Source organism: Tachyglossus aculeatus, chromosome 7 (assembly GCF_015852505.1).
Source record: "Tachyglossus aculeatus isolate mTacAcu1 chromosome 7, mTacAcu1.pri, whole genome shotgun sequence".
Classification (NCBI taxonomy): Eukaryota; Metazoa; Chordata; class Mammalia; order Monotremata; family Tachyglossidae; genus Tachyglossus; species Tachyglossus aculeatus.
The window spans coordinates 3,135,173-3,148,581 of record NC_052072.1 but is presented as its reverse complement, the minus strand read 5'-3'; the positions used below and the strand labels follow the sequence as shown (position 1 = coordinate 3,148,581).

The following is a 13,409-nucleotide window of genomic DNA, read 5'->3' as shown; positions in this document are numbered from 1 at the left end:
CGATCAATTGCTTGATTCTCTCTCCAACTTAGATCGTGAGCCCCTGTGGGATTCATTCATTCATTCAGTTGTATTTATTGAGCGCTTTGGAACTGTTTATTGTTCCTGTTAGGGATTGGAACTCATTCAATCGTATTTATTGAGCGCTTGGGAACTGTTTATTGTTAGGGATTGAAACCGTGTCCAGCCTGATTAACGCATACTCACCCCGGCGCTTAGAATAATGCGTGACGCGTAGTAAGAGCCCAACAAATACCGTAAAAACAAATAAACAAACAAAAAAATCCCAAATACCGTAAAAAAAATCCTGTCTTTCCAGGAATGTGGAATGTGTCGAAGCCCTGCAGAGCAGCGGAGCGGATTTCCGGAAAAAGGACCAATACGGCCGGTAACGGAATATGGGAGCTCAGCTCTAAGGCTTGTTATATTCATTTAGTCACTTGTGTTTATTAAGTCACTTAAGTCACTTAGTGACTTGTGGGCAAGTCACTTCACTTCTCTGTGCCTCAGTTTCCTCAACTGTAAAATGGGGGTTAAAACTGTGAGCCCCCCGTGGGACAACCTCATCACCTTGTAACCTCCTCCGTGCTTACAACAGTGTTTTGCACATAGTAAGCGCTTAATAAATGCCATCATTATTATTATTTTGTATTATTATTTATTGAGCACTTACTGTGTGCAGATACCGTGTACCATGAACACGATACAGGCACCGTGTACCGTGTACTCTGACCTATATATATGTATATATGTTTGTACATATTTATTACTCTATTTATTTTACTTGTACATATCCACTGCTGGGTCTCTACATGTTACCAACTTGTACTTCCCAAGCGCTTAGTACAGTGCTCTGCACACATTAAGTGCTCAATAAATACGATTGATGATGATGATGATGATTTATTGTACACATTTATTGAGCGTGTCCCATGAGTGGAGCCCACTTTACCTCCTTCCCTTCCCCACAGCACCTGTATAGATGTATATATGTTTGTACATATTTATTACTCTATTTATTTATTTATTTATTTTACTTGGACATATCTATTCTATTTATTTTATTTTGTTAGTATGTTTGGTTTTGTTTGTCTCCCCCTTTTAGACGGTGAGCCCACTGTTGGGTAGGGACCGTCTCTAGATGTTGCCAACTTGTACTTCCCAAGCGCTTAGTCCAGTGCTCTGCACACAGTAAGCGCTTAATAAATACGATTGAATGAATGAATGAATGAACAGTGCTTTGCACATAGTAAGCGCTTAACAAATGCCATCATTATTATTATTATTGTTATTATGGGGATGAAGACTGCGAGCCCCCCGTGGGACAACCTGATCACCTTGTAACCTTCCCAGTGTTCTGAACAGTGCTTGGCATGTAGTAAGCGCTCAATAAATGTGATTGAATGAATGAATGAATGAATGAACCGTTCTTTGCGCATAGTAAGCGCTTAATATAATAATCATTATATTGTTATAATATAATATATTACATTATTATATTATATCATATCATATTACATTATACTATATTATACTGTAATAACATAACATAATATTATTATTATATATTATATAACGTTACATATTATATTACACATTACATTATATTATTATAATAAATGCTATATTATATTACATTATATTACATTATTCTACTTTACATTATATTATATTATATCATATTATATTATGTTATATTATATTATTATGTTATATATTATATTATACATCATATTATATTATATATTATACCATTACATTGTATTATATAATATGATATTATATCATATATTATTATGTTATATATTATATTATATATCATATTATATTATATATTATACCATTACATTGTATTATATAATATATTATATCATATATTCTAATATTAATATATTATACATGTAATATAATAACATATCACATTAATATAACATATAACCATATTATATATAATTTTTACATATTATCATACAATCATATATAATATATTCATATATTATATTACATATAATCATTATATAATATTATATAACATTATATTATATTATATATTTTATATTATATCATATCATATTATATTATGTTATGTTATTAGATAATATAATATATTATTATATATGATTATAATATAATAATAATATGTTATTATTATTATTATTATTATTATTATTATTATTATTATTATTATTATTATTATTATCAGACTGCGGCTGTGACTGTGAGCCCCCCGTGGGACAACCCAATCACCTTGTAACCTTCCCAGTGTTCTGAACAGCGCTTGGCGCGTAGTAAGCGCTCAATAAATGCCATTATCATCATTATTTTTATTATTAAAGAAGCAGCCAGCTCACGCCTGTGTCTTCTAGCCTGTGAGCCCACTGTGGGGTAGGGACCGTCTCTAGATGTTGCCAACTTGGACTTCCCAAGCGCTTAGTCCAGTGCCCTGCACCCAGTAAGCGCTCAATAAGTACAATCGATCGATCGATTGATGGATTGATTGTGGTCCTTCCCTCCGCAGGACGCCCCTGCACTACGCCGCGGCCACCGGCCACCTGGGCTGCCTCCAGGCCTTGGTGGAGGCGGGCGCCCAAGTCAACGAGCCGGACTCCTGGGGCCGCACCGCTCTGCACTACGCCGCCGCCTCCGACGTCCAGCACAGGTCAGCGGGCCCTTCCCCACCTGGGAGCAACCGAGGCAGGGCACCGGACTCCCCTCGGGGCTCCTTGCAAGCCACGGTATCTATCGATCGCCCACTGCGATCGATACTGCGAAGCTACTCCTACTCCAGTAATAATAATAATTGGCATTTGTTAAGCGCTTACTATGTGCAGAGCAATCAATCAATCGTATTTATTGAGCGCTTACTATGTGCAGAGCACTGTACTAAGCGCTTGGGAAGTACAAATTGGCAACACATAGAGACAGTCCCTACCCAACAGTGGGCTCACAGTCTAAAAGGGGGGGTCTAAAAGCACTGTTCTAAGCGCTGGGGAGGATACAGGGTGATCAGGTTGCCCCACGTGGGGCTCACAGCCTTAACCCCCATTTTCCAGAGGAGGTAACCGAGGCCCAGAGAAGTGAAGTGACTTGCCCAAGATCGCACAGCGGATGTGTGGTGGAGTCGGGATTTGAACCCATGACCTCTGACTCCAAAGCCCGGGCTCTTTCCACTGAGCCACGCTGCTTCTCTAGTAGTACTACTACTAACGATGGTACTTGTGGTACTCTTTTAGACGGTGAGCCCACTGTTGGGTAGGGACCGTCTCTCGATGTCGCCAACTTGGACTTCCCAAGCGCTTAGTACAGTGCTCGGCGCACAGTAAGCGCTCAATAAATACGATTGATTGATTGATTGATTGTGAAGCGGCAGACAACAGAAAGGCCGCTTGGCATTCGAGGCTACGAGGGAAGCAGCGTGGCTCAGTGGAAAGAGCCCGGGCTTTGGAGTCAGAGGTCATGGGTTCAAGTCCCGGCTCTGCCACTTAAGAACGATGGCATTTGTGAAGTGCTTACTGTGTGCATTCAGTCATTCAGTCGTATTTATTGAGCGCTTACTGTGTGCAGAGCACTGGACTAAGCGCTTGGGAAGGACAAGCGGTACAAGAACAGCAGCGTGGCTCAGTGGAAAGAACCCGGGCTTTGGAGTCAGAGGTCATGGGTTCAAGTCCCGGCTCCGCCACTTAAGAACGATGGCATTTATGAAGTGCTTACTATGTGCATTCAGTCATTCAGTCGTATTTATTGAGCGCTTACTGTGTGCCGAGCACTGTACTGAGCGCTTGGGAGAGGACAGGAGAGCAATGAGCGGCTCCATTCCCTACCCTCAATGAGTTTACAGTCTAGAGGGAGCCTCCTTTGGCGGGGGATGCCCCCCGCCAAAATAATAGATGCCATCGTCATTATTGTTATTATTATTAACAAATACCAATCAATCAATCAATCAATCGTATTTATTGAGCGCTTACTGTGTGCAGAGCACTGTACTAAGCGCTTGGGAAGTACAAGTTGGCAACATATATACCACTGAATGAATGAATGGGCTGAACACTTGGGAGAGGACAACAGAGTCGGCTGATACACTCCCTGCCCACGAGGAGCTTACAGCCTAGTTCACGCATTCATTCATTTAGTCGTATTTATTGAGCGCTTACTGGGCGCGGAGCACTGTACTAAGCACCTGGGAGAGGACAGTCGAGCCGTAAACAGGCACATTCCCTGCCCACGACGAGCTGACAGTCTAGAGGAACCAGCCTGCAGTCTAGAAGGGGAAACGGACGTCAGTATAAGTGAATAATTTAAATCCATTAATCAGGAGTGTTTATTAAGCGCTTGCTGTGTGCAGAGGAGTAGACTAAGCGCTTGGGAGAGTCCAATAGAACAGAGTTGGTGGACCCATTCCCTGTCCACAAGGAGCTTACAGTCCGTGGGGGGGGAGAAAGACGTCAATATAAATGAATAATTTCAATCCATCGATCAGTGGGATTTATTGAGCGCTTACCGTATGCAGAGCACTGGACTAAGCGCTTGCCAAGTACAGAGTTGCTAGACACGTTCCCTGCCCACAGAGAGCTTACAGTCTAGAGGGGGAGACGGACGTCAATATAGACGAATAATTTCAACCAATCAGTGGTATTTATTGAGCGCTTACTGTGCACAGAGCACTGTACTAAACGCTGGGGAGAGGACAGTACAACAATAAACAGACGCGTTCCCTGCCCACAGCGAGCTGATAGTCTAGAGGGGGAGGCAGACGTGAATAGAAATAAATAAATGGCAACAAATACCATAATTATTAGAGGGGAAGACAGATGTCAATATAAGGAGAAGCAGCGTAGCTCATTGGAAAGAGCCCGGGTTTTGGAGTCAGAAGTCCTGGGTTCAAATCCTGGCTCTGCCACTTGTCAGCTGTGTGACTTTGGGCAAGTCACTTCACTTCTCTGGGCCTCAGTGACCTCATCTGTCAAATGGGGATTAAGACCGTGAGCCCCCCGTGGGACAACCTGATCACCTTGTAACCTCCCCAGCGCTTAGAACAGTGCTTGGCAATCAATCAATCAATCAATCGTATTTATTGAGCGCTTACTATGTGCAGAGCACTGTACTAAGCACTTGGGAAGTACAAATTGGCAACACATAGAGACAGTCCCTACCCAACAGTGGGCTCACAGTCTAAAAGGCACATAGTAAGCGCTTAATAAATGCCATTATTATTATTATTATTAAATGAATAATCTCAATCAATCAGTCGTATTTATTAAGCGTTTGCCGTGCACAGAGCACTGTACTAAGCGCTTTGGAGAGGACAATAGAACAATAAACGGACACATTCACTGCCCTAAACGAGCTGATAGTCTAGAGGGGGAGACAGATGTGAATAGGAATAAATAAATGACGACAAATACCATAATTATTATTATTATTATAATTAGAGGGGAAGACAGATATCAGTATAATCAATCAGTCCATCAATCATATTTATTGAGCGCTTACTGTGTGCAGAGCACTGTACTAAACGCTTGGGAAGTACAAGTTGGCAACATATAGAGACGGTCCCTACCCGACAGCGGGCTCACAGCCTAGAAGGGGGAGAGTTTTTCATTCATTTCAATAATTTCAATCAAATCAGAGGTGTTTGTTGAGCGCTTACTATGTGGAGCAGCGTGGCTCAGTGGAAAGAGCCCGGGCTTTAGAGTCAGAGGTCAGGGGTTCAAATCCCGGCTCTGCCACTTGTCAGCTGGGTGACTTTGGTCAAGTCACTTCACTTCTCTGGGCCTCAGTTCCCTCATCTGGAAAATGGGGATTAAGACTGTGATCACCTTGTAACCACCCCGGCGCTTAGAACAGTGCTTTGCACATAGTAAGCGCTTAATAAATGCCATTATTATTATTATTATTATTAAATGATGACAAATAACATAATTATTATTATTATAATTAGAGGAGAAGACAGATGTCAATATAAATGAATCATTCATTCAGTCAGCCATCTTTATTGAGCGCTTACTGTGTGCAGAGCACTGTCCTAAGCGCTTGGGAAGTCCAAGTCGGCAACATATAGAGACGGTCTCTACCTAACAACGGGCTCACAGCCTAGAAGGGGGAGAGTTTTTCATTCATTTCAATAATTTCAATGAATCAGTGGTATTTGTTGAGCGCTTACTATGTGGAGCAGCGTGGCTCAGTGGAAAGAGCCCGGGCTTTGGAGTCAGAGGTCATGGGTTCAAATCCCGGCTCCGCCACTTGTCAGCTGTGTGACTTTGGACAAGTCGCTTCACTTCTCTGGACCTCAGTTCCCTCATCTGTAAAATGGGGATTAAGACTGTGAACCCCACATGGGACAACCTGATCACCTTGTAACCTCCCCAGCGCTTAAAACAGTGCTTTGTACATAGTAAGCGCTTAATAAATGCCATTATTATTATTATTATTATTCTCTGGGCCTCAGTTGCCTCATCTGGAAAGTGGGGATGAAGACTGTGAGCCCCCACCATGTGGGACAACCTGATCACCTTTTATCCCCCCCAGCACTTAACACAGTGCTTCGCACATAGTAAGCGCTTAACAAATGCCATTATTATCCTTATTATTATCATTATGATAAGGGGAGCAGCGTGGCCTAGTTGCGAGAATACAGTCTTGAGAGTCAGAGGTCACGGGTTCTAATCCCGGTTCCTCCACTTGTCTTCTGTGTGACCTTGGGCAAGTCACTTCACTTCTCTGGGCCTTAGTTCCCTCATCTGGCAAATGGGGATTGGAACCGTGAGCCCCCGCGGGGGACAGTCTGATGACCTTGTATCTACCCCAGCGCTTAGAACAGTGCTTGGCACATAGTGAGCGCTTAATAATAATAATAATAATAATGGCATTTATTAAGCGCTTACTATGTGCAAAGCGCTGTTCCACAATTATTATTGTAGTGTAGAGGGATGGTGGCTGACCTTTGACCCCCACCCTCTCCCGATTGGGAAGATGGTGTGAGGGGGCGGAAGGCGGGACTCCCCACAGCCGAGGCGGTGAGGGGGGAAACTGAGGCAGCGGGGGAATGGGTGGGCAGGGCCCTGGGGGCAGGCTACCCGGACCGCTGCCGGGATCGGCTCGAACTCAGCTCTTTCTCCCTCCCTCCAAGAAGGCAGAACGTACTGGGAGCCCCCTCAGAAAATGCGGATGAGCTGCAGAGGGCCAGCGAGCTGAAGGAGAAGGAAGCGGCCATGTAAGTTCGTTCTGTCATACTTATTGAGCGCTTCCTGGGGCAGGGCTCTGTATCAGTCAATCAATTGTATTTATTGAGCGCCTACTGTGTGCAGAGCACTGTACTAAGCGCTTGGGAAGTCCAAGTTGGCAACATATAGAGACAGTCCCTACCCAACAGTGGGCTCACAGTCTAAAAGGGCTCTGTACTAAGCGCTTGGGAGACAACAATACGACAGTAGACCGGATATATTCCCTGCCCACCCCGAGCTTCTAGTCTAGAGGGGGAGACGGATATTCGTAATAATAATAATAATAATGATGGTATTTGTTAAGCGCTTACTATGTGCAAAGCAGTGTTCTAAGCGCTATTAGTGCTGTTAGCTGTTCTAAGTGCGCTATTAATATTATCATAATATAATGGTAGCGTGGCTCCGTGGAAAGAGCCTGGGCTTGGGAGCCAGAGGTCAGGGGTTCGAATCCCGGCTCTGCCACATGTCTGCTGTGTGGCCTTGGGCAAGTGACTTCACTTCTCTGAGCCTCAGTTCCCTCATCTGTAAAATGGAGATGAAGACCGTGAGCCCCCCGCGGGACAACCTGATCACCTTGTACCCCTCTCAGCGCTTAGAACAGTGCTTGGCACATAGTAAGCGCTTAACAAATGCCATCATTATTATTATTATTATTATTATTATTGTTAATAGAAGTGGGCCTTAGTGGATAGAACCTGGGTTTGGGCATCAGAAGGCCCTGGGTTCTAATTTGGCTCCACCCCATGTCTGTTCTGTGACCTTGGGCAAATCACCTCACTTTACTGGGCCTCAGTTATTTCATCTGTAAAATGGGGATGAAGACTGTGAGCCCCCCGTGGGACAACCTGATCACCTTGTACCCCCCTCAGCGCTTAGAACAGTGCTTGGCACACAGTAAGCACTTAACAAATGCCATCATTATTATTATTATTATTATTATTATTATTATTAATAGAAGTGGGCCTTAGTGGATGGAACCTGGGCTTGGGCGTCAGAAGGCCCTGGGTTCTAATTTGGCTCCACCCCATGTCTGTTCTGTGACCTTGGGCAAATCACCTCACTTTACTGGGCCTCAGTTATTTCATCTGTAAAATGGGGATGAAGACTGTGAGCCCCCCGCGGGACAACCTGATCACCTTGTACCCCCCTCAGCGCTTAGAACAGTGCTTGGCACACAGTAAGCGCTTAACAAATGCCATCATTATTATCATTATTATTATTAATAGAAGTGGGCCTTAGTGGATAGAACCTGGGTTTGGGCGTCAGAAGGCCCTGGGTTCTAATGTAGCTCCACCCCATGTCTGCTGTGTGATCTTGGGCAAATCACCTCACTTTACTGGGCCTCAGTTATTTCATCTGTAAAATGGGGATGAAGACCGTGAGCCCCCCGCGGGACAACCTGATCACCTTGTACCCCCCTCAGCGCTTAGAACAGTGCTTGGCACATAGTAAGCGCTTAACAAATGCCATCATTATTATCATTATTATTATTAATAGAAGTGGGCCTTAGTGGATGGAACCTGGGCTTGGGCATCAGAAGGCCCTGGGTTCTAATCTGGCTCTACCCCATGTTTGCTGTGTGACTTTGGGCAAATCACCTCACTTTACTGGGCCTCAGTTATTTCATCTGTAAAATGGGGATGAAGACCATGAGCCCCCCGCGGGACAACCTCATCACCTTGTATCCCCCCCCCAAAGCGCTTAGTACAGTGCTTTGCACATGGTAAGCGCTTAACAAATGCCATCATTATTATCATTATTATTATTAATAGAAGTGGGCCTTAGTGGATAGAACCTGGGCTTGGGCGTCAGAAGGCCCTGGGTGCTAATCTGGCTCCACCCCATGTCTGCTGTGTGACCTTGGGCAAATCACCTCACTTTACTGGGCCTCAGTTATTTCATCTGTAAAATGGGGATGAAGACTGTGAGCCCCACGCCGGACAGGGACTGTGTCCAACCCAGTTTGCCTGTATCCGCCCTAGAGTGTAGTACAGTGCCTGGCACATAGTAAGTGCTTAACAAATGCCGTTATTATTACCATTATTATTACAATTATTATTACATTATATATAATATTGTATACGTTATATATTACGTTATTATTGAAGCAGCAAGGCTCAGTGGAAAGAGCCCAGGCTTGGGAGTCAGAGGTCACGGGTTCTAATTCCGCCTCCACCGCATGTCTGCTGTGTGACCTTGGGCAAGTCACTTCACTTCTCTGGGCCTCAGTGCCCTCATCTGTAAAATGGGGATGAAGACTGTGAGCCCCCCATGGGACAACCTGATCACCTTGTAACCTCCCCAGCGCTTAGAACAGTGCTTTGCACATAGTAAGCGCTTAATAAATGCCATTATTATTGTTATTATTATTAAAATGGGGATTAAAGACTGTGAGCCCCACATGGGACAACCTGATGACCTTGTATCCCCCCCAGCGCTTAGAACAGTGCTTGGCACATAGTAAGCGCTTAGCAAATGCCGTTATTATTTTTATTAATAAACAGATACATTCCCTGCCCTCAAGGAGCTGACAGTGTAGAGGGGGAGACCAACGTTAATGGAAGTAAATAAATGACAGATAAGACTTTCCTTTAAGCTTTTGTCGATGTGACGACGCAGGCCGTTAACGGCGTCAGCCGGTCGTATTTATTGAGCACTTACTGTGTGCAGGGCACTGTACTGAGCGCTTGGGAGAGGTCCGTTCCCTACCCTCAACGAGCTTACAGTCTAGAGGGAGCCTCCTTTTGCGGGAAGGCGGGGAAATTGTGGATGAGCCGACAGGCAGTTGGCCTTCCCCCAGCAGCCCTGGCATAATAATAATAATGATGGCATTTATTAAGTGCTTACTATGTGCCAAGCACTGTCCTAAGCGCTGGGGAGGTAACAAGGTGATCAGGTTGTCCCACAGGGGGCTCACATTAATCCCCATTTTCCAGAGGAGGTCACTGAGGCCCAGAGAAGTGACATGACTTGCCCAAAGTCACACAGCTGCCAAGTGGCGGAGCCGGGATTTGAACCCGTGACCTCTGGCTCCAAAGCCCGGGCTCTTTCTGCTGAGCCTCACTGCATAATAATAATAATAATAATAATAATAATAATAATAATAATGATGGCATTTATTAAGCGCTTACTATGTACAAAGCACTGTTCGAAGCGCTGGGGGAGATACAAGGCGATCAGGTTGTCCCACGGCGGGGGGGCTCACAGTCTTCATCCCCATTTTCCAGATGAGGTCACTGAGGCCCAGAGAAGTGACGTGACTTGCCCCAAGTCACACAACTGCCAAGTGGCGGAGCTGGGATTTGAACCCGTGACCACTGGCTCCAAAGCCCGGGCTCTTTCCGCTGAGCCTCGCTGCATAATAATAATAATAGTGATGGCATTTATTAAGCGCTTACTGTGTGCAAAACACTGTTCTAAGCGCTGGGGGAGATACAAGGCGATCAGGTTGTCCCACGGCGGGGGGGCTCACAGTGTTCATCCCCATTTTCCTGATGAGGTCACTGAGGCCCAGAGAAGTGACGTGACTTGCCCAAAGTCACACAGCTGCCAAGTGGCGGAGCCGGGATTTGAACCCGTGACCTCTGGCTCCAAAGCCCGGGCTCTTTCCGCTGAGCCTCGCTGCATAATAATAATAAAACGATGGCATTTATTAAGCGCTTACTATGTGCAAAGCACTGTTCTAAGTGCTGGGGAAGATACAAGGTGATGAGGTTGTCCCACGGTGGGGGCTCACAGTCTTCATCCCCATTTTCCAGATGAGGTCACTGAGGCCCAGAGAAGTGACGGGACTTGCCCAAAGTCACACAGCTGCCAAGTGGCGGAGCTGGTATTTGAACCCGTGACCTCTGGCTCCAAAGCCCGGGCTCTTTCCGCTGAGCCTCGCTGCATAATAATAATAATAATAACGATGGCATTTATTAAGCTCTTACTATGTGCAAAGCACTGTTCTAAGCGCTGGGGGAGATACAAGGCGATCAGGTTGTCCCACGGTGGGGGGGCTCACAGTCTTCATCCCCATTTTCCTGATGAGGGAACTGAGGCCCAGAGAAGTGACGTGACTTGCCCAAAGTCACACAGCTGACAGTGGGCAGAGCCGGGATTCGAACCCGTGACCTCCGGCTCCAAAGCCCGGGCCCTTTCCGCTGAGCCTCGCTGCCTCTGTCTCTCCCCAGGTGCCTGGAGTTCCTGCTTGAGAACGACGCCAATCCGGGCCTCCCGGACAAGGAGGGCTACAGCACTGTGCACTACGCTGCGGCCTACGGCCACAAGCAGTGTCTGGAGTTGGTGAGTCTTCCTACCCCCGGGGGGACGGGCGATAATAAGAATAATAATAATGATGGCATTTATTAAGCGCTTACTATGTGCAAAGCACTGTTCTAAGCGCCGAGCACTGTTGGGGGGGGGGGTCATTCATTCATTCATTCAATTGTATTTATTGAGCGCTTACTATGTGCAAAGCACTGTACCAAGCGCCGAGCACTGTTGGAGAGGGGGGGTCATTCATTCATTCATTCAATCGTATTTATTGAGCGCTTACTGTGTGCAAAGCACTGTACTAAGTGCCGAGCACTGTTGGAGAGGGGGGGTCATTCATTCATTCATTCAATCGTATTTATTGAGCGCTTACTGTGTGCAAAGCACTGTACTAAGCGCTTGGGAAGTACAAATCGGCAACATCTAGAGACGGTCCCTACCCAACAGTGGGCTCACAGTCTAGAAGGGGGAGACAGACAACAAAACAAGTGGGCTGCAATACTACTACCACTACTACTACTACTACTACTACTACTACTACTACTACTACTACTACTACTAATGGCATTTATTAAGCACTTACTATGTGCAAAGCACTGTTCCAAGCGCTGGGGAGGTTACATGGTGATCAGGTTGTCCCACGTGGGGCTCACGGTCTTCATCCCCATTCTACAGATGAGGGAACTGAGGCCCTGAGAAGGGAAGTGACTTGCCCAAAGGCACACAGCTGACAATTGGCGGAGCCGGGATTCGAACCCATGACCTCGGGCTCCAAAGCCCAGGCTCTTTCTACTGAGCCACGCTGCTTCTCTAATGCTTCGCGGTTCTACTATTAGAATAAATAGAATTATAGCTATATACACATCATTAATATGTGTATATGGGGAAGTAGCGTGGCTCAGTGGAAAGAGCCCGGGCTTTGGAGTCAGAGGTCCTGGGTTCAAATCCCGGCTCCGCTACTTGTCAGCTGGGTGACTTTGGGCAAGTCACTTCACTTCTCTGGGCCTCAGTTCCGTCATCTGTAAAATGGGGCTGAAGACTGGGAGCCCCTCGTGGGACAACCTGATTACCTTGTATCTACCCCAGCGCTTAGAACAGTGCTTTGCACATAGTAAGCGCTTAACAAATACCAACATTATTATTATATAGCTAATCATTAATATAGTATATACTATATATAAAAAATACAATATATTAATATATAATATATAATATAACAATATATAATATAATAATATATAATATACTATATCATTAATATAGTAAGTATGTACAAATAAAATAGAGTAATAAATACGCAGAAGTTGTTCCACTACCAAGAACCCGAGGCTCATTGGCAAGAGCCCGGGCTTGGGAGTCAGAGGATGCGAGTTCTAATCCCGGCGCCGCCACTTGTCTTCTGTGTGACCTTGGGCAAGTCACTTCACTTCTCTGTGCCTCGGTTGCATCGTCTGTCAAATGGGGATAAAGACTGTGAGCCCCCCGTGGGACCACCTCATCACCTTGTAACCCCCCCAGCGCTTAGAACAGCGCTTGGCACATAGTAAGCGCTTAACAAACCCCATCGTTATCATTAGCCTTGCCTCAGAATGCAAGTGGCTTCCTGGGTTCTGCTGTCCGCTACTCCCATCACCTGGCCCAAACATTCGTTCAGTCGTATTTATTGAGCGCTTACTGTGCGCAGAGCACTGTACTAAGCGCTTGGGGGGAGCCCACCCGCAAGCCAGCGGGAGGACCCGCGCGGCCAAAAGGGAAGAGCCCGGGCCTGGGACTCGGGGAACCCGGCTTCTAATCCCGGCTCTGCCGCTCCCTTGCCGCGTGACCTTGGGTGAGTCACGTCACTTCTCTGGACCTCAGTTCTCCTGTCATAGCAGTAATAATAATAATAATAATAATGGCATTTATTAAGCGCTTACTACGTGCAAAGCACTG

The 13,409-nt window shown here is 45.6% G+C and overlaps 1 protein-coding gene across 2 annotated transcripts in view; it reads left to right on the top strand.

Annotated features, from left to right (window-relative positions):
- Positions 1 to 13,409, top strand: part of ANKRD44 (ankyrin repeat domain 44) — a 158,842-nt gene that overhangs the window by 90,832 nt on the left and 54,601 nt on the right. For both annotated transcript variants that reach the window (XM_038749028.1, XM_038749029.1), the window contains exons 13-16: positions 320 to 388; positions 2,519 to 2,659; positions 7,127 to 7,210; positions 11,396 to 11,507. In XM_038749028.1, coding sequence (XP_038604956.1) covers positions 320 to 388; positions 2,519 to 2,659; positions 7,127 to 7,210; positions 11,396 to 11,507 — 406 coding nt within the window. The remainder of the gene's footprint in view (positions 1 to 319; positions 389 to 2,518; positions 2,660 to 7,126; positions 7,211 to 11,395; positions 11,508 to 13,409) is intronic.